Source organism: Eleutherodactylus coqui, chromosome 9, assembly GCF_035609145.1.
Source record: "Eleutherodactylus coqui strain aEleCoq1 chromosome 9, aEleCoq1.hap1, whole genome shotgun sequence".
Classification (NCBI taxonomy): domain Eukaryota; kingdom Metazoa; phylum Chordata; class Amphibia; order Anura; family Eleutherodactylidae; genus Eleutherodactylus; species Eleutherodactylus coqui.
The window spans coordinates 22,106,955-22,129,488 of NC_089845.1; the positions used below are offsets into that span (position 1 = coordinate 22,106,955).

Consider the following 22,534-nt stretch of genomic DNA (forward strand, 5'->3'; position numbering starts at 1 on the left):
TTTTTAGCCCACCTGCATTACAGCTGACGTTACCTCAGCTGTGTTGGGCAATGCAATGGGATATTTCTATGTACCGCCGGTGGCTTCCTGGCACCCACCCAGGCAGTGGGTCCACAGGGAGTTAAACCTACATGTGTCCACTTGTAAAGAACCCCAGTCTGACTGGGGCATGCAGTGTGGGCCGAAGCCCACCTGTATTACGCACGACATTACTACCTCAGCTGTGTTGGGCAATGCAATGGGATATTTTTGTGTACCGCCGGTGGGTTCCAGGGAGCCACCCATGCTGTAGGTGCACACTGAGTTTTTAATACATCTGTACACTTCTAAAGAACCCCAGTCTGACTGGGGCATGCAGTGTGGGCCGAAGCCCACCTGTATTACGCACGACATTACTACCTCAGCTGTGTTGGGCAATGCAATGGGATATTTTTGTGTACCGCCGGTGGGTTCCAGGGAGCCACCCATGCTGTAGGTGCACACTGAGTTTTTAATACATCTGTACACTTCTAAAGAACCCGTCTGACTGGGGCATGCAGTGTGGGCCGAAGCCCACCTGTATTACGCACGACATTACTACCTCAGCTGTGTTGGGCAATGCAATGGGATATTTCTATGTACCGCCGGTGGCTTCCTGGCACCCACCCAGGCAGTGGGTCCACAGGGAGTTAAACCTACATGTGTCCACTTGTAAAGAACCCCAGTCTGACTGGGGCATGCAGTGTGGGCCGAAGCCCACCTGTATTACGCACGACATTACTACCTCAGCTGTGTTGGGCAATGCAATGGGATATTTTTGTGTACCGCCGGTGGGTTCCAGGGAGCCACCCATGCTGTAGGTGCACACTGAGTTTTTAATACATCTGTACACTTCTAAAGAACCCGTCTGACTGGGGCATGCAGTGTGGGCCGAAGCCCACCTGTATTACGCACGACATTACTACCTCAGCTGTGTTGGGCAATGCAATGGGATATTTCTATGTACCGCCGGTGGCTTCCTGGCACCCACCCAGGCAGTGGGTCCACAGGGAGTTAAACCTACATGTGTCCACTTGTAAAGAACCCCAGTCTGACTGGGGCATGCAGTGTGGGCCGAAGCCCACCTGTATTACGCACGACATTACTACCTCAGCTGTGTTGGGCAATGCAATGGGATATTTTTGTGTACCGCCGGTGGGTTCCAGGGAGCCACCCATGCTGTAGGTGCACACTGAGTTTTTAATACATCTGTACACTTCTAAAGAACCCGTCTGACTGGGGCATGCAGTGTGGGCCGAAGCCCACCTGTATTACGCACGACATTACTACCTCAGCTGTGTTGGGCAATGCAATGGGATATTTCTATGTACCGCCGGTGGCTTCCTGGCACCCACCCAGGCAGTGGGTCCACAGGGAGTTAAACCTACATGTGTCCACTTGTAAAGAACCCCAGTCTGACTGGGGCATGCAGTGTGGGCCGAAGCCCACCTGTATTACGCACGACATTACTACCTCAGCTGTGTTGGGCAATGCAATGGGATATTTTTGTGTACCGCCGGTGGGTTCCAGGGAGCCACCCATGCTGTAGGTGCACACTGAGTTTTTAATACATCTGTACACTTCTAAAGAACCCGTCTGACTGGGGCATGCAGTGTGGGCCGAAGCCCACCTGTATTACGCACGACATTACTACCTCAGCTGTGTTGGGCAATGCAATGGGATATTTCTATGTACCGCCGGTGGCTTCCTGGCACCCACCCAGGCAGTGGGTCCACAGGGAGTTAAACCTACATGTGTCCACTTGTAAAGAACCCCAGTCTGACTGGGGCATGCAGTGTGGGCCGAAGCCCACCTGCATTAAGCACGACATTACTACCTCAGCTGTGTTGGGCAATGCAATGGGATATTTCTGTGTACCGCCGGTGGGTTCCAGGGAGCCACCCATGCTGTGGGTCGACAGGGACTTCACAATAGGGAGTTGTACCTGCCTGTGTCTATGAATTAAAAAGCCCGGTCTGACTGGGGCATGCAGACACCTTGACAGAATGAATAGTGTGTGGCACATAGGTTCCCCATTGCTATGCCCACGTGTGCAGCTCCTGATGGCGGTGGCACAGGATTCTATTTCTCATTGCTTCTGTACAGCATTGTGGGCTATCGCTCCGCCACTTTTAAAGAGGGTCGCTGCCTAGCCGTGCCAACCTCTGCAGTGTATGCCTGAGGTCCCTCGTCATGGCAGACGCAATTCTAAATAGACATGAGCGTGGTGTGGCATGAGGGCAGCTGAAGGCTGCGCAGGGACACTTTGGTGTGCGCTGTGGGGGGGAGGGGGTGCGGTTGGGCAGCATGTAACTCAGGAGAAGTGGCAGTGGAGTGTCATGCAGGCAGTGATTGTGCTTTGTTGGAGGTAGTGTGGTGCTTAGCAAAGGTATGCCATGCTAATGAGGGCTTTTCAGAAGTAAAAGTTGTTGGGAGGGGGGGGGGCCCACTCTTGCCGCTATTGTGGCTTAATAGTGGGACCTGTGAACTTAGGATGCAGCCCAACATGTAGCCCCTCGCCTGCCCTATCCGTCACTGTGTCATTCCCATCACTTTCCTGAATTGCCCAGATTTTCACACATGAAAACCTTAGCGAGCATCGGCGAAATACAAAAATGTTCTGGTCGCCCATTGACTTCAATGGGGTTCGTTGTTCGAAACGAACCCTCGAGCATCACGGGAAGTTCGTTACGAATAACGAACACCCGAACATTTTGGTGTTCGCTCATCTCTATTGCTAAGGTTTCCATTTGTGAAAATCTGGGCAATTCAAGAAAGTGATGGGAACGACATAGCAACGGATAGGGCAGGCGAGGGGCTACATGTTGGGCTGCATCTCAAGTTCCCAGGTCCCACTATTAAGCCACAATAGCGGCAAGAGTGCCCCCACCCAATAATTTTTACTTCTGAAAAGCCCTCATTAGCATGGCATACCTTAGCTAAGCACCACACTACCTCCAACAAAGCACAATCACTGCCTGCATGACACTCCACTGCCACTTCTCCTGGGTTACATGCTGCCCCCACCCCCCCCCCCCGCACGACTCAGTGTCCACAGCGCACACCAAAGTGTCCCTGCGCAGCCTTCAGCTGCCCTCATGCCACACCACCCTCATGTCTATTAATAAGTGCGTCTGCCATGAGGAGGAACCGCAGGCACACACTGCAGAGGGTTGGCACGGCTAGGCAGCGACTCTCTTTAAAAGGGGCGGGGCGATAGCCCACAATGCTGTACAGAAGCAATGAGAAATATATTCCTGTGCCACCGCCATCAGGAGCTGCACACGTGGGCATAGCAATGGGGAACCTATGCGCCACACACTATTCATTCTGTCAAGGTGTCTGCATGCCCCAGTCAGACCGCGTTTTTTTATAAATAGTCACAGGGAGGTACAACTCCGCAATGGGAATTCCGTGTGCACCCACAGCATGGGTGGCTCCCTGGAACCCACCGGCTGTACATAAATGTATCCCATTGCAGTGCCCTGGACAGCAGAGCTAACGTCCGATTAAATGCAGGTGGGCTTCGGACCACACTGCATGCCCCAACCTGACAGGGGTTTTTAATTCATAGACACAGGCAGGTACAACTCCCTATTGTGAAGTCCCTGTGGACTGACAGCATGAGTGGGTGCCAGTTAGCCACCGGCGGTACATAAATATATCCCATTGCATTGCCCATCACAGCTGAGGTAATGTCATGTTTAATGCAGGTGGGCTTCGGCCCACACTGCATGCCCCAGTCAGACTGGGGTTCTTTAGAAGTGGACACATGCAGTTACAACTCCGTGTGGACCGACAGCATGGGTGGGTGCCAGGAAGCCACCGGCGGTACATAAATATATCCCATTGCAGTGCCCAGCACAGCTGATGTAACGTCAGCTTTAATGCAGGTGGGCAAAAAGTTAATTGGATTACACTGTAGGCGAGGGCCCCAAAAAATTGGTGTACCAACAGTACTAATGTACGTCAGAAAAATTGCCCATGCCCAACCAAGAGGGCAGGTGAAACCCATTAATCGCTTTGGTTAATGTGGCTTAATTTGTAACTAGGCCTGGAGGCAGCCCAGTTAAAATAAAAATTGGTTCAGGTGCAAGTTTCAACGCTTTAATGAGCATTGAAACGTATAAAAATTGTTTAGAAAAATTATATGACTGAGCCTTGTGGGCCTAAGAAAAATTGCCCGTTCGGCGTGATTACGGGAGGTTTCAGGAGGAGGAGCAGGAGGAGGAGGATGAATATTATACAAAGATTGATGAAGCTAAAAGGTCCACGTTTTTGATGGTGATAGAGAACAATGCTTCCATCCGCGGGTGCAGCCTACGTATTGTTTAGGTATCGCTGCTGTCCGCTGGTGGAGAAGAGAAGTCTGGGGAAATCCAGGCTTTGTTCATCTTGATGAGTGTAAGCCTGTCGGCACTGTCGCTTGACAGGCGGGTACGCTTATCTGTGATGATTCCCCCAGCCGCACTAAACACCCTCTCTGACAAGACGCTAGCCGCAGGACAAGCAAGCACCTCCAGGGCATACAGCGCGAGTTCAGGCCACGTGTCCAGCTTCGACACCCAGTAGTTGTAGGGGGCAGAGGCGTCACGGAGGACGGTCGTGCGATCGGCTACGTACTCCCTCACCATCCTTTTACAGTGCTCCCGCCGACTCAGCCTTGACTGGGGAGCGGTGACACAGTCTTGCTGGGGAGCCAGAAAGCTGTCAAAGGCCTTAGAGAGTGTTCCCCTACCTGTGCTGTACATGCTGCCTGATCTCTGCGCCTCCCCTGCTACCTGGTCCTCGGAACTGCGCCTTCGGCCACTAGCGCTGTCAGATGGGAATTTTACCATCAGTTTGTCCGCCAGGGTCCTGTGGTATAGCATCACTCTCGAACCCCTTCCCTCTTCGGGTATGAGAGTGGAAAGGTTCTCCTTATACCGTGGGTCGAGCAGTGTGTACACCCAGTAATCCGTAGTGGCCAGAATGCGTGTAACGCGAGGGTCACGAGAAAGGCATCCTAACATGAAGTCAGCCATGTGTGCCAGGGTACCTGTACGCAACACATGGCTGTCCTCACTAGGAAGATCACTTTCAGGATCCTCCTCCTCCTCCTCAGGCCATACACGCTGAAAGGATGACAGGCAAGCAGCATGGGTACCCTCAGCAGTTGGCCAAGCTGTCTCTTCCCCCTCCTCCTCATCCTCCTCATGCTTCTCCTCCTCAACGCGCTGAGATATAGACAGGAGGGTGCTCTGACTATCCAGCGACATACTGTCTTCCCCTGCCTCTGTTTCCGAGCGCAAAGCGTCTGCCTTTATGCTTTGCAGGGAACTTCTCAAGAGGCATAGCAGAGGAATGGTGACGCTAATGATTGCAGCATCGCCGCTCACCATCTGGGTAGACTCCTCAAAGTTTCCAAGGACCTGGCAGATGTCTGTCAACCAGGCCCACTCTTCTGTAAAGAATTGAGGAGGCTGACTCCCACTGCGTCGCCCATGTTGGAGTTGATATTCCACTATAGCTCTACGCTGCTCATAGAGCCTGGCCAACATGTGGAGCATAGAGTTCCACCGTGTGGGCACGTCGCACAGCAGTCGGTGCACTGGCAGATGATACCGATGTTGCAGGGTGCGCAGGGTGGCAGCGTCCGTGTGGGACTTGCAGAAATGTGAGCCGAGCCGGCGCACCTTTCCGAGCAGGTCTGGCAAGCGTGGGTAGCTTTTCAGAAAGCGCTGAACCACCAAATTAAAGACGTGGGCCAGGCATGGCACGTGCGTGAGGCTGCCGAGCTGCAGAGCCGCCACCAGGTTACGGCCGTTGTCACACACGACCATGCCCGGTTGGAGGCTCAGCGGCGCAAGCCAGCGGTCGGTCTGCTCTGTCAGACCCTGCAGCAGTTCGTGGGCTGTGTGCCTCTTCTCTCCTAAGCTGAGTAGTTTCAGCAAGGCCTGCTGACGCTTGCCCACCGCTGTGCTGCCACGCGCGCGACACCGCGACGCGCGACACCGACTGCTGGCGACGTGCTGCTGCTGACACATCTTGATTGCGAGACAGAGGTTGCGTAGGAGGAGGAGGAGAAGGGGGGTTTAGTGGAGGAAGCATACACCGCCGCAGATACCACCACCGAGCTGGGGCCCGCAATTCTGGGGGTGGGTAGGACGTGAGCGGTCCCAGGCTCTGACTCTGTCCCAGCCTCCACTAAATTCACCCAATGTGCCGTTAGGGAGAGATAGTGGCCCTGCCCGCCTGTGCTTGTCCACGTGTCTGTTGTTAAGTGGACCTTGGCAGTAACTGCGTTGGTGAGGGCGCGTATAATGTTGCGGAGACGTGGTCGTGCAAGGCTGGGACGGCACATCGGGAAAAGTAGTGGCGACTGGGAACTGAGTAGCGCGGGGCCACGGCCGCCATCATACCTTTGAAAGCCTCCGTTTCCACAACCCTATACGGCAGCATCTCCAGGCTGATAAATTTGGCTATGTGCACGTTTAACGCTTGAGCGTGCGGGTGCGTGGCGGCGTACTTGCACTTGCGCTCCAACACTTGCGCTAGCGACGGCTGGGCGGTGCGCTGAGAGACATTGGTGGATGGGGCCGAGCACAGCGGAGGTGAGGGTGTGGGTGCAGGCCAGGAGACGGTAGTGCCTGTGTCCTGAGAGGGGGGTTGGATCTCAGTGGCAGGTTGGGGCACAGGGGGAGAGGCAGCGGTGCAAACCGGAGGCGGTGAACGGCCTTCTTCCCACCTTGTGGGGTGATTGGCCATCATATGTCTGCGCATGCTGGTGGTGGTGAGGCTGGTGGTGGTGGCTCCCCGGTTGATCTTGGCGCGACAAAGGTTGCACACCACTGTTCGTCAGTCGTCTGCACTCTCAGTGAAAAACTGCCAGACCTTTGAGCACCTTGGCCTCTGCAGGGTGGCATGGCCCGAGGGGGCGCTTTGGGAAACAGTTGGTGGATTATTCGGTCTGGCCCTGCCTCTACCCCTGGCCACCGCACTGCCTCTTCCAACCTGCCCTGCTGCTGCACTTGCCTCCCCCTCTGAAGACCTGTCCTCAGTAGGCGTAGCAAACCAGGTGGGGTCAGTCACCTCATCGTCCTGCTGCTCTTCCTCCGAATCCTCTGTGCGCTCCTCCCTCGTACTTACTCCAATTACTACTACCTGAGTGATAGACAACTGTGTCTCATCGTCATCGTCCTCCTCACCCAGTGAAAGCTCTTGAGACAGTTGCCGGAAGTCCCCAGCCTCATACCCCGGACCCCGGGAACTTTCCAAAGGTTGGGCATCGGTCACGACAAACTCCTCCAGTGGGAGAGGATTCGGAACCATTGCTGCCCATTCTGGGCAGGGGCCCGAGAACAGTTCCTGGAAGTCTGCCTGCTCCTCAGAATGTGTCATTGTAATGGAGTGAGGAGGCTGGGAGGAAGGAGGAGCAGCAGCCAGAGGATTCAGAGTTGCAGCAGTGGACGGCGCAGAATTCTGGGTGGTCGATAGATTGCTGGATGCACTTTCTGCCATCCACGACAGGACCTGCTCACACTGCTCATTTTCTAATAAAGGTCTACCGCGTGGACCCATTAATTGTGAGATGAATGTGGGGACGCCAGAAACGTGCCTCTCTCCTAATCCCGCAGCAGTCTGCTGCGATACACCTGGATCAGGAGCTCGGCCTGTGCCCACACCCTGACTTGGGCCTCCGCGTCCTCGCCCACGTCCTCTAGGCCTACCCCTACCCCTCAGCATGCTGTATTACCAGTAGTGCAGAAACAGAACGCTGTAATTAAATGTGCCGCTTATTGGCCTGTGGTTGGAGGCTGACTTCCCTTACGGAACGCACAGCAGATCCAGGAAACAATTTTGCGCCAGCCTGCTGTAACGCTTAGCTGCGTAATAATTAGGACTCCTACCCCCAGCAGATAGATACTGTAGGCAGCGTATAATATTATGTATACTGTTTCCCTCTGGCGGGATGACGGCGCTGATGTAACAGAGACAGCAGATCCAGGAAACAATTTTGCGCAAGCCTGCTGTAACGCTTAGCTGCGTATTAATTAGGACTACTACCCCCAGCAGATAGATACTGTAGGCAGCGTATAATATTATGTATACTGTTTCCCTCTGGCGGGATGACGGCGCTGATGTAACAGAGACAGCAGATCCAGGAAACAATTTTGCGCAAGCCTGCTGTAACGCTTAGCTGCGTATTAATTAGGACTACTACCCCCAGCAGACACGCAGTAAACTGAAGACGGTCACAGGCAGCCCAAATATAGTATTTTTCCCCAATTTCCCTGCCTCACCAGTACTGGCCCTATACTCTGTACAATGACTGCAGACTGAGGACGCAATGCTCTGCACGGCCGATATACAAAAAAAAAAAAATTGTGCAACACTGCAAAAATCAGCCTCAACAGTACTGCACACGGTCAGATGTGGCCCTAAGAAGGACCGTTGGGGTTCTTGAAGCCTAAAATCACTCCTAACACTCTCCCTATAGCAGCTCCGGCACCAGCAGCACTTTCCCTGATCTCTGTCAGAATGCATCTGTGGCGAGCCGCGGGAGGGGCCGATTTTTATACTCGGGTGACACCTGATCTCACCAGCCACTCACTGCAGGTGGGTGGTATAGGGCTTGAACGTCGCAGGGGGAAGTTGTTATGCCTTCCCTGTCTTTCTATTGGCCAGAAAAGCGCGCTAACGTCTCAGAGATGAAAGTGAAAGTAACTCGAACATCGCGTGGTGCTCGCCTCTAGTAACGAGCATCTCGAACACACTAATACTCGAACGAGTATCAAGCTCGGACGAGTACGTTCGCTCATCTCTATTCCTACCGCTTCCTTTGTCCATTCCTGCAATTCATTTCTGTTGGTGGTTTGGTGGGATCAGGTTGGAGCCTCTATTATGAGTGAAGCCATCTCCACACAGATAAGTGCTGATCTATCTTTCCTTTCTGTATTTGTGTTTTTCATGAGAGTTCTGCTATATTTAGAATATCCCTTCAGGGATAGTTAGGTCCCAGGAGAAGAGTGTGGGGCCGTCCTTATCAGGACACCAACTCCACATTCAGGCAGGGGTTCCCCATCTTCCTGTTCAGTAAGGGACTAGTGTCATCCATCTTCTCTAGCCTGGTGTGGAGTAGTCTTCTCAGCATCGTACTGCAGCTATCTTTGCAGTTTTGTGTGAACACTACTCTGTTTCCGGGCTGGGCATGCTGCCCATCACCACTAAGACGTGACAGCCATGCTGTCATATTTCTTTTAGAAAGAAGAGGCCTTTTCCTGGCAGCCTTTCGAAACAAGCAAAATTTTTCATGAATTTAAACATTTAACATGCCAACTTGTTAGTAAGCGGATGTGGATTCATATTTTCACGCACTGATTTTGCTTAGGGCTATATCTGGTTCCAGCCCTTGTGGAACCCCAGTTTTAACCCTTTACCCCTCCAATTGAGATTTAGTCTTCACTACAAGGTTTTCAAACCATTTCCAAGGGTGAGGCATAATACCTGAGAGTGTGAGTGCAGACATAACCAGAAGACAAGCTTAGGTTGGAGGTGGCAGCATATACTACACAACAGATATCAGGCAGTAGGTCTGGGCTCACAGAACAAGTGCAGTATGGTAATACTGTGTGGGTCAGGGCACGCAACAGGCTAATAGCGTAGTCCAATATTGTAGCTGAGGTCAGGAATAAAAAAGTAAGGAAATTCAGATACAGGCCAGGAATCATGAAATACACCAAACGCTTGCTGAATCTTACACAGCAGGAATGAGCAATTTCCTAGGCATCCTCCATACTGGAAGAATGCCTATAATAGCTCAGAGCTAACAGATGATGACTACTGGAAAGGTTAGAGGAGTACACAATGGCCCTTTAAGTCAGGAGGCAGAAGTACGCATGAGTCCTGCAGGCAGAAGCAAGAGGCCTTCGGTGGGAGGAAGCAGCATGCACCATGGGAATGAGGACCTTGATTGACTGTAGCTCCATCAGCAGTTGAGCAGGGCTGGCTGTTTTGGGGTGCAATAACATAACTGAAACCTTTAGAGTCTGAGATGCATCTCTTGGCTTTTTTACAATTTCTCTGAGCATTGCATTGTCTGACCTTGGAGTGAATTTGCTGGAATGTCCAATCCTGGGAAGATTGTCAACTGTATTGAATATACGTTCTTATTGTAGAATAATGTACTCTAAATTGTTTGGTCTTATAACCTTTCCCACATTGTTGGACAGCAACAATTGCTTCTCTAAGATCATAGCTGATGTCTTTCTTCTTTGGAATTATGTTAACACACTTCTGAATGCTCCCAACCAGCAAACTGTCAGAAACTCTGCTTTTACAACAACAACAATGCATTCCCCATACATTAAAATAATAGATTGGGAAATACTCATTTCTCCCTGCTCCCGCTGTCCCGTGGTGGTGTTTATTCTCCTACTCCAGTCTCTGTTGAAATAACAGAACTTGGTCATCAATCGATAAGCTCTGTTATTGGCTGCAGCCCCTGTGATTTCCTATAAATCAGAAGGGACTGCAGCTATAAAAAGAGAATGGGGCAGGGTTTTGAGTGCAATCCTAGGACACATCAGGAGCAGGGAGAGGTGAGTATATTCCTATTTGTTCTTACAACTCAGACAACACTCTAAATCAAGCAGATTTGATTAACAGCACCTGACTGCTATTTACCCTTACTTGAATTCTATGGAATTAATAAGGGTGCCTTTAATTTTTCACACACTGATTCTGCATTTTGTCCTAGTTTTTGTTAAATAACACAGTATATTTGGTCATGTGTTATTGTTCATGTCTGAAGCTGTATTCACCTAATTTTAAGACCTTCCAGGGACCCAATTTTTTAAATTATGTCCTGATATGTAAAACCATACAGTTATTGAATTCAAAGAGTGTAACAATGCATGAATGTATGTAGAAGCAGAGATGTTAATTCTAGTAATTTGTTCTTACTTATATTAAAGGGGTTTTCCAAGTTTTAAAGGGGTTGTCCCGCGCCGAAACGGGTTTTTTTTTTTTTCAATAGCCCCCCCGTTCGGCGCGAGACAAACCCGATGCAGGGGTTTAAAAAAAAAAAAAAAACGGATAGTACTTACCCGAATCCCCGCGCTCCGGTGACTTCTTACTTACCTTGCGAAGATGGCCGCCGGGATCTTCACCCACGGTGGACCGCAGGTCTTCTCCCATGGTGCACCGTGGGCTCTGTGCGTTCCATTGCCGATTCCAGCCTCCTGATTGGCTGGAATCGGCACACGTGATGGAGCGGAGCTACAAGGAGCAGCTCTCCTGCACGAGCGGCCCCATTCAGAAGGGAGAAGACCGGACTGCGCAAGCGCGTCTAATCGGGAGATTAGACGCTGAAATTAGACGGCACCATGGAGACGAGGACGCTAGCAACGGAGCAGGTAAGTCTGTTTGGCTCATATTTAATGCACGATGTATATTACAAAGTGCATTAATATGGCCATACAGAAGTGTATACCCCCACTTGCTTTCGCGGGACAACCCCTTTAAGTATTAATGACCTATCCTCAGGATAGGTTATTAATAGTAGATTAGTGGCAGTCTGCTGCCCAAGACCCATGCTGATCAACTAATCTGCAGAGCTACTGTGTTAGTAAATGGAACTGTTGCATGTCGTCAACAAACAACTTTGTTCACTTTGCAGTGGTCCAGAATGGTACTGCAGGCAAAGTTCTCATTGAAATAAATGGGAACTTTGCCTACATTACCATTCAGGGCATTGCATAGTGTACAGAGCTGTATTTTTCCAGCACACAGCAGTGTTATACACTAACAGTACACTAACATAAGAAATCAGGTGCAAAAGTTTGGATACAGTTGTAACCAGAATTATTCCACTCTCAAAGCAAAATAAGCTGTTTTTGTCAAATTTGCAAAGTTTCAGCTGTTTGCAAAAACAGTCAAACAAGAACAATTTAAATAACCCAACACTACTAATATAATAAGTGGTTACTCAAAATTCAACACAAAATGTCACTTTTATTGACCACTGCCTTCTTAGAATTTTTCAACCCCTTCATGACAAGCAGCTTTAGTATTTAGTAGAGCACATTTTGCTGTTATACTCTGCTGCAAAAAAAAAATGCATAGCCAGATACAAGCTTCTAACAGTATTGCAAAGGAATTTTGGCCTGTTCCTCCCAGGCATTGGCCTCCAGGTTGCTAATATTCTTGGATTTGCGTGCTGCAACCACTTTCTTCAAATTCCACCAAATATTTTCTGTGAGGTTTAAGATAGGCAACTGTGATGGCATTCCAGAATCTTCCAAGAATTATTTTGAGACCAAGCCTTGGTGGACTTCCTTGGATCATTGTGTGTGTGTTCATGTGATCGCACTACAACCACATTGTACATATATAGCTTGCTAGATGTATGTACAGCAAAGAGTATAGTGACAGGTTGTATGTGTACAGAACAAAGTATTCTTGTAAATATAAACAGAGAAAGGTTTCAATGACACTGTATATTGGTGGCAATACATATGTGAGTGTATCTCTTGTTTGTATTATGAAAGAGTTGCCACTGCAATGACATACTTATGCCTCTAAGCCACCAAAGTAAAGGCATCCAGAATGCTTCCAACACCTAAGTGTGGAATTTAGGAAGCAAAAGCACTGGATTTCTGAATTAGAGAGATGAATGGACTTCACTCTACACAGCCTGGACACGTCTATATTATGAGTCATCTGGAGGACTAAATAAAAGCACATGTGAGCCCCTCAGTTGTTGCTACTGCATGCAAAAGAGACAAGCTTATGCCAAAGGTCAGTCGGAACTACCTGAGCCCAGTATCTCTTGGGGGTATAGACTTTAGCCCTTACACCTTGTATAGCGTGGGATACTAAATGTATAGCTAGTGGCCAGATGGCCAGGATTTTGTTTTGTGCAATTCTCTGTGTCTTCCAAAGTGAATAAAAATGGAAGAAGCTAGCTTGGAAAATAAATCAGCTTAAAATAAATAAATAAAGCTTTGGATATGGTGATTCTCATGAGTTGGTGAATCCTTAAGTGATCACAGTGTACACCTACACACAAAAGAGTTTTTTTTTTTATAATACAAAGAGATGACTTAAGGTTCTTTTACTCATAAAGCTAATCTTTCAAATGACTGAAAGATTGAAATATTTAGCGATCTATTTGCATAAAGTGTTAATAGCCATTAATGGCCATTACCACTTTATCACCACCATTTGCACATAAAAGGAACTCCAAGAGCTGTTTGCACAGCCCAGCATGTGTTCTCTCACGGCTGCCTGCAGATTGCATTGCTCTTCTCTGGGCTAGTGTAAACATGCAGCTGGGAGAACATTGTGCCATCTTTTGAAAGATGAGCGAAATGCATTCAAATAGAATATATTTGCTTAGTCTTTCAGCTGTTGAAAGATGGATTTCAAGTTTAACTAAAAGCCATGATTCAAATGAAAAGTGCACGATGCCCGCGTTTACATCTAACGATTATCACTCATTTATTTTAAGCGATAATCGTAGCGTGTAAAGGGGCCTTGTTCGCATATATCTGTCATGTTCCTACAGTTGGTTTATACCAGAGGCATACATAACCTAACTCTGTTAGACAACTATGTGTCAGCTTGCTTTTACTTTTGCTTGTATAGGGAAGTGCAGCAGCTATCCCCACCCACAACACACTCTGGCCACTGTTTGACAGCTGTCTCCATATCATTGTGTATAAGGAGACAGACACTAATTAATGTCTGGAGGGTGGAATGGATGCGACTAGCCCTCTGTGTGGGCACAGCTAGCTGCTGCTCATGAGTATCAAAGACTAGTCCTCTATGTATGGCTGGTACTAATAAAATATACATTTTCAGCAAACTACTGCACAGATGGGTACAACAGACATATTGTTGTAATTGCAGTGCCTGTCAATATCTTATGCTAAAGAGGATAACCGATTCCCTTTAAATATATCTTTTCAATGTGTTTTTTTGTTTTTTCATGTCTTATATTGCATACCATTGATTAAACCTACTTTGTCATGTATACTGCTTAATATATCAAAAACTACCTCAAATTCTATACCTGTTACCAAATATGCACATTTCCAGTATTTTACCTAGTTGTAAAGGGCAATTTTGGTAAAAAAAAAAAAAAAAAAAGTATTTTTCATTATGTGACTAGTCACCCACTATGTATAAATCCACTAGTTTTTACTTGTTGAGTTACTAATGTTTATCTGAAATCCCCTTCAGGTAGGTCATGTGACCTCACTGCAACTATGTGGGAACTTCTTGTCTCTTTGTTCTGTCCTGGAGTTAGTATCTCAATCACTAGAACTTCATGTACCATGAAAGTACATGTACTGTACTGTACAGGCTCTTCACAGGGGGATATAGAAGCTCCTATCACAGTTAATGCTGATTATTGGAGACCCCTGTAGCACAATTATATGAAAATGATAGTTTTGCCCCCCTGACTGCATACTCAGGGTCTTTAGTTTATTTAGGATATTGCAGAGTAGTAATATTCACAGTCTTCCCAGCAGGCAATAATGGTACTGGTTCGTCATGTGATGCTCTTCTGATGCATCAAGAGATTACTAGCCTAGCACAGTGGAGGAGGAAAGCAGAGTGAAATCTACAAAGTATAACATATAATCCTAAAAGGTGAAGACGTGGGAATGTGTGTTCTCTAGAGATGAGCGAGCGTACTCGGAAAAGCACTACTCGCTCGAGTAATTTGCTTTATCCGAGTATCGCTGTGCTCGGGTCTGAAGATTCGGGTGCCGGCACGGAGCGGGGAGCTGCAGGGGAGAGCGGGGAGGAACGGAGGGGAGATCTTTCTCTCCCTCTCTCCCGCCCGCTCTCCCCTGCTCCCCGCTGCGACTCACCTGTCAGCCGCAGCGGCACCCGAATCTTCAGACCCGAGCACAGCGATACTCGGATAAAGCACATTACTCGAGCGAGTAGTGCTTTTCCGAGTACGCTCGCTCATCTCTAGTGTTCTCCTTGTAGTGACCTTTTAAAGCTGGTCATTTCTGTATTAATGTGCGAGAGGCAGATTTGACATTGCTGCATGATAATCAAGTGCATTGGCTTAAGATTTAAACTAGTATTGTATGACACAACCTAAAATAGGACCTTAGGATTATTGCAAAAGGACCAGACCATTTAGAGATTCAGTGGTGGTCAAAATGTATCCACATAGGAAAACACTGGGATTAAGGTAATAGTACTGCAAAAGTTTTACCACGGGTTTCCAAAAAAATATGAAATTTACAAATAAAACACAAAACAGCAAAAACACTGTGTAAATATAGCTTTAGGCCTCATGTATTATATTTAGGCCCTTCTCTTATATTTTGTTTACATGTTACAGGTATCTACCAGTTTGTGGTATTGGAATCTGCACCTATAGGAACAGAGATTGGAAGAATAAAAGCTGTTGATGCAGATGTGGGTAAAAATGCAGAGATCAAATATACTATAAGTTATGGAGATGCCAAAGAATTATTTGAGATAATCACAGATCAGCAAACACAGGATGGAATCATAATGGTTAAAAAGGTTATTATATTTTTATGCATATGTTTTTACTAATTTACAGTATAACTTTTTTAATGTATACACAGTATTATAATGTAATGTTGTACAGAAACATAATATGGTGCCCATAGATTGCTATGGGTCCCACTGCACCTCTTTATGTCTCTAAGTTCATACAGAGACATATAGGGTTGCTTCTTTTAGATTTCTTTTTGCCATGCTCTATCCGATGCCATATAATAGAGCTATGGAGGGAATATATTTAGAATATGATTTTATATGGCAGGGCTCAGAGGAAAAGGAGCGCTATTTGGCTTTTGTTGGGCATATAAAGCTGGATTGGTTTTGGAATACAATGTATCACTTTTGCAGAGCTCCTGAAGTACCAGTAAAGTGGACACCCTTCCTGAGAATAGGCCCCATTTTTGAAAGGGCATCCCCTTTTAGGAATCTATAAGAGGCAGTTGTTTGAGTTTTTTGGGTGGTTGCTGGTACTTCAATTTATAATGGTGGCATATATAAGTTGTTCAGAGCTCATCAGGGTATCATAACATGGTATAATAATAGAAAAAAAACATGCTAAAAAAAACAATCCATGGATATGGGGTGTACTTTGAAGAAATCCTTTGTGCAGAGGTCATGCTTTTCAAAGCACCTTTCACAGTGATTAATGGTGGACTTTAATATTCCCCTTTTGGAACTTCATAGAGAAATGTTACCTTTCATACAATATAAAGACCCTCTCTTACAGAAGTAACAGGGACCTCAGCTTCATGGTTTCCAAAAATGTGGGCCTTGATAACCACCTTTTGAAAATTAAGGAATGTTGCATTTTGCCCTGTACATGATGCTAACATATAAATACTATGGTTGAAAAGCTGGCCTTCCACATCGTACAGATGACAATCATCTATATGCACAACCTGCTTTTTATACCACACCTTCATTACATGTCCCCATAGGGCTTCAGCACTTGATCTGAAAGATCATCACCTTCTATATACATATTGTAATCCAGGATGCAACCTGGCTCAAAGAGATAAAGGGGTGCTCTCATTATCCCAAATATCAACATAAGGATATCCCTCTTGTCCTTACACTTGACCAATAATATATTCTCATTAGACAGTGCCCTATTCTCGCCCTTTCCGAATGTTTGTCCAATTAGTGTTCTAGAGAGGTCTCTGTTTTTTGTGCATTGCACCACATGCCTCAGTACCTCTGAAAGTGAGGCACTAAAAGAGTTTGATACTGGTATAAAAGTCATGAATGTAGAGGTGTAGCCTTAGCCAGCAGTAGGTGCACTATTTTCCTACTAACTCCTAGGATGGTGGTAGACATTCTGGTGGTTTAATCCTAATATCAGGCATAGCAGCCATCTTTACTTGCTCATTATGTCATTAGACATGGTGGCCCTTTGGTATGTAATATATGTACTGCAGTTTGCAAGAACTACATGGATATATTGTCGGAAAAGGGCTAGATTTCAAATCTAACTCCCATTATAAACATGCTGCAATTTTTCTATTAAACTTCTGTATTTATTAGAATATATGTTTAGTTTTCCCTAAGTTAATACCTTTACTTTTTTTCTTTTCTAATAGAATGAGAATTTTGAGATGCGAGTTAAGAAACAATATTATCCTGCCATTTCATGACTCTAGTTAAGAAACTGGATCACTTGTACCTTTATTTAGCCTTTTTATCTTATAAAAAGATGACTGCTCTGCAAGAAATATAGAGTTTTGAATTAATTATCCTTTCTGCTATGAGATAGGTTTTTTTGGTTGTCTTTTTCACTTTATATAAGGGATATTGCGGGTCTATAAATCACAACATTATTTTTCCATTAGTAAAGGTAATGTCCGCTGGTGCACGCACCAAGCCATGACTGACTCTTAGGGTCACATCACAAATGTTTTCTTGGCAGACTGTTTTTGCAGGGTGGCTTGCCATTACCTTCACCAGTCATATTTTACCCTCCAGCTGAGTACTCATTTTACCAACCTCGGAAGAATGGAAGGCTGAGTCAACCTTGAGACAGCTACCTGAACCGAACGGGGATTGAACCTGCAACTTTTAGGTTGTGAGTGAGAGCTTAGGACTGCATTTCTGCTGCCACATGAGGCTCAAAGTATGTTACGATAAGTACAGGGTTAATATATGCCTACAGAGAGTTTGTCTCCAAGTATTCAGTGTATACTACACTTGACTAAATTGTAGTGGCAAATTAAAAGGGATACTGTAGCAAATACATCTATAGCATCTAGTCTAATTAGGATTTTATTGATGCAATGCTCTGATCTTTTATAATTACACAAGGACATTTTTACTGGGTAATCACAGTACATTGTTGATTCTGTATTCATTTTTTTAATTTTTTGATAACTCACATCCATTTCAATATTCCTACAGCCTCTTGATTTTGAAAGTCAAAGACTGCACACATTTCAAGTGGAAGCTACTAATTTATATGAAGATACAAGATTTACTCACCTTACCTCATTTAAAGATACAGCTATTGTGAAAGTGCTGCTGCAAGATATTGATGAGGCTCCTATTTTTAGTAAACCTTTCTATGTGTTTGAAGTGAACGAAGACACCAAAGAAGGTAGCATAATTGGTCATGTAACTGCTCAGGATCCTGACTCTGCAAAAAGTTCTGTAAAGTGAGTTTAATTATTTTCAGAATCTATACAAACTGTTTTAGAAACAACTATTTAGAGAAGGTCACTCTAAGGCCTTAGACAGATGGGCTTTTTTTCGCGCGATTTGCGGACCGCATGTCGGATGCGCATGCGCAAATCGCGTGACCGGGGGCGAAAAATCGCGGGAAAAATCTGCACCTAGCCGCGTTAATCGTCGCAGCAAAACGCCCGTCTGACCGGAGAAAAATCGCCGTGCGCATCAAAATGCGCATGAAACTTAGACTGGCCGGCGAAAAAAATGATTTTGGTGCGCACATAAAACGCCAAACGCAGATAGGCGCGATCTGCGAATCGTCGTGTCCCATTATTTATCGCATATCCGCATAAAAAGCGGACATGTGACCGATACCGTAGCGAACCATTGGTTCTATATATGCGCGAATCGCATGCGCATGCGCAAATCGCGCAAAAAAACGCCCGTCTGACTAAGGCCTTATAGCTATAAAAACCGCTAATCATTCTTGATAAATTTCTAAATTATACTAGAGCACTATCCACATTATAAAAATATATATTAACACAGATATGCCCTCCCTTAACTTCACCCTTTATTTAATATGTCTTGAGATGCCATATCTACTATAAGGTCTGTTGAACAGTTGGCCTTAGGCAGCAGCCTACAGCATTTTAGAAGCGACCATACTGCAGCTATAAGCTGCTGGCTGATGCTCCCTCCATATATCAGCAACTGCAATCTGTGCTGCTACTCTATTTCTCAGACTACCTAGCAAAGTAAGCAATGATGTTTGTAGTACCACGATGGTTCTTACATAAGGTCTTAGAAGCACTGAGACAGTGATTCTAGAGTATCCAATTAAATGGGGTTTTCCAGGCAGCCCCTGCTGTCAGTGCCGGCTTCACTGTAGTCTGAGCAGTTCCACTCTAGGCAAAATTTGGGTTGGAGCACAAGCCAGGCAAAATTCGGATTGGAGCACAAGCCATTGCTCAGACCTCTGTATAGTGGCCAGCAATGCAATTACAAGCACAGTCCCGATTGATTTCAATGAGAGCTGCACCTGCAATTATGAGTGCTGGCCAATTATGAGCTTCTGCTCCAACCCCAATGTCGCCTGGCACTGACCGCCAATACTACCTGGAAAAACCCTTTAAATGGGTTTTTGCATCAGGATAGGTCATCAATAGTTGATCGGCTGGGGTTTGTCGTTCAGGACCCCAAACTATCAGCTGAGCGGGCGCATTCTGTCAGCGCCACAAGTACACAGAGGTCGGGGTGGAAGTCTCTGCGATGAACTCTGTGTAGTGGCCGGCACTTGCAATTGCAGGCACGGCTCCCATTGATTTCAATTTGGAGACTTCCACTCCAAATACACAGAGGTCGGAATGGAAGCCTCCGAACCGACCTCTGCATGGTGGCTGCCGCTTGTAACTGCAGGCACGGCTCTAAGATCACTAAGAATTACTACACAGAGGTCAACACGGAGGCTTCCATTCCAACCTCTGTTTATTTGCTGATCGGTCAGCAAATCGGTCGAGTTCCCGAGCGATGGGCCCCAGCCAATCAACTATTGATGACTTATCCTGAGGATACATCATCAGTAGTATTTTCCCTGGAAAACCCTTTCAAATGCAGAGATATTTTCAACATAGGCTTTTTGATGAAATTAAAAATCTTCTGAATGCCTTTTTCCACAATGTGTAAGGTGCATACTAGTACAATAAGGTATGTTGTTTATTTTTTTGTGCTCTGCAGAAAGTATCCCACGTGATCATGGCTTTAAAGAGTTGATAAAAAGAAATAAAATCTCAGCGCCTCAAAGTATATAAAAAATTGATAAACGTAAAGAATGGTGAGTGACAACTCACCTGGTGCACAGTGCGCTCCTAATCAAAGGAGCCACCGGCACCCGATATCCACGTTTGCCTTCAGAAAGATCCTGGTCTTCAATCCTGTATCTGCAGGAGAGACGTCCTGGGGTGTAAAGCCTTCAGGCTTCCGACATCCAAACCAGTATAAAGAAAAAGACCCCCGCGCTCCAGGACCAGGAAACTCCGTTACATAAATTAAATTACTTTTATTGCGACGCGTTTCAACGGTACACAGCCGTCTTTCTCAAGCATTACATACACAATCAAATACACACCTTTATATACATAAATAAATCAATCTTTACTCACTACACCCGGCTCGGATAAACGCCGCGTCCCGGCGCCATCTTGAAACCACGTGGAGTGATCCAACATACAAACCACGTGATGATCATCACGTGGTTTCAAGATGGCGCCGGGACGCGACGTTTATCCAAGCCGGGTGTAGTGAGTAAAGATTGATTTATTTATGTATATAAATGTGTGTATTTGATTGTGTATGTAATGTTTGAGAAAGACGGCTGTGTACCGTTGAAACGCGTCGCAATAAAAGTAATTTAATTTAATTTAATTTAATTTATGTAACGGAGTTTCCTGGTCCTGGTGCGCGGGGGTCTTTTTCTTTATACTGGTTTAAAGAGTTGAGGTTCTTGTATGCAGTATTTGCATTAGCTTTAAAAGCTATATATTTTTGTAGTTGCAATCTGCAGAAGCTTATTCATTTTTTGGAGTAGGGAAGAGAGTCATTTTACCTTTCACCTCAGACAGCAGAAAAGCAAGATATAGCCCTACCGAGATGTGTGTCATAAGTTGAAAAAAAAAGTCCAATGGATGTCATCCGTCATCGCAAACTCCCATCTTGAAAAAATAAAAACTTTTACATTTAAAAGGGTTTTCCAAGTTATTTCTGTTATATAGTTTTTGGGCTCCCCATGCCAAAAACTTTATAAAGGAAATATACTCACCATAGCGCCAGCCAACATTTGGGAAGTTCAGTGCTCTGGCAGTTGACCTAACCCAACCATCAGCCTTGGTAATGTCCCGTAAACATGTCAAAGAATATCAACTAACAAAAGGGTCTTTTACATGAGCCGATAATCATTTTAATTTCGGCAATCCAGCGAGAATCTGAATGGTTATTGTTCCGAGTAAATGCATGCACTAAATGAATGATAAATGACAACTGGTTTGCTTCTCATTCGTCATTCAGTTTCTGCATGCCGAAAACCCAATAATGAACTGACCCATGTAAACTGGCAATCATTTACTTATGGATGACTGCCGGCCTACTGTGAATGGAGGTGGGCTGAAACACTCCATACCCTGCTATGTCTCCATTCACTAGCGATAATCGTTCCTGTGTAAAAGCACAGGAACAATTATTCCTTGGAAGACTTGTAGGGCATCTTATGCCCGACAGATCATCTTGTGTAAAAGCACCTTAAGTGTTCTCCCTTAATAGCAGCACAAGTTGCTGCATACTTCTCCCAAAACATATAAAAAAGTTGGACAATTACCACATTGAGTATCTCATCTGACCAAACTTCTGCATAGCAGAGCCACTTCAGCAAAAACACATTTTTTCATCCCTGCCCTGATTGTAAGGACCAACATCAATGTGTAATATTGTAACAGTGGTTTAATAGGAAATTGAATTAAAAATGTAGCGTGTGTCAAAATTTGGTGCAACACCGAGCATATTCACTTGCTGATTTGTTGATGCTCTAATATATAAAGGACTGCATTCTACTATATAATGAATCTAGCTGACGAATGACCCAGGATTAAACAGCTGGTGTTCGTATTGCCTACTTTTCTAGTGTTAAATAGAGATGAGCGAACGCGTTCGTCCGAGCTTGATATTCGTGCGAATATTAGGGTGTTCGGGATGTTCGTTATTCGTGACGAACACCATGCGGTGTTCTGGTTACTTTCACTTCCTTCCCTGAGACGTTAGCGCGCTTTTCTGGCCAATTGAAAGACAGGGAAGGCATTACAACTTCCCCCTGCAACGTTTAAGCCCTATACCACCCCCCTGCTGTGAGTGGCTGGCGAGATCAGGTGTTCGCCTAATATAAAAGTCGGCCCCTCCCGCGGCTCGCCTCAGATGCGGTGTGAGTTAGATGAGGGACAGTGCTGTTTATACCGGAGCTGCTGTAGGGAAAGAATTGGTAGTTAGTGTAGGCTTCAAGACCCCCCAAAGGTCCTTATTAGGGCCACTGATAGCTGTGTGTTGGCTGCTGTTAGCAGTGGGATTTTTTTTTTTCTCAAAATCGCCTCTGCAGACCGTTGCACCTGGCATTAGGGACAGAAGTGCTGCATAGGCAGGGAGAGTGTTAGGAGTGAGTGTAGCCTTCAAGAACCTCAACGGTCCTTTCTAGGGCCATATTTATCCGTGTGCAGTACTGTCCAGGCTGCTGTTAGCTGTGCTGCATTTTTTTGGGGCTTCTCAAAATCGCCTC

The 22,534-nt window shown here is 46.1% G+C and overlaps 1 protein-coding gene across 1 annotated transcript in view; it reads left to right on the forward strand.

The window, feature by feature from the left end:
* Positions 1 to 22,534, forward strand: part of LOC136578756 (cadherin-9-like) — a 128,124-nt gene that overhangs the window by 73,195 nt on the left and 32,395 nt on the right. The window contains exons 4-5 of the mRNA XM_066578925.1: positions 15,371 to 15,558; positions 17,953 to 18,206. Coding sequence (XP_066435022.1) covers positions 15,371 to 15,558; positions 17,953 to 18,206 — 442 coding nt within the window. The remainder of the gene's footprint in view (positions 1 to 15,370; positions 15,559 to 17,952; positions 18,207 to 22,534) is intronic.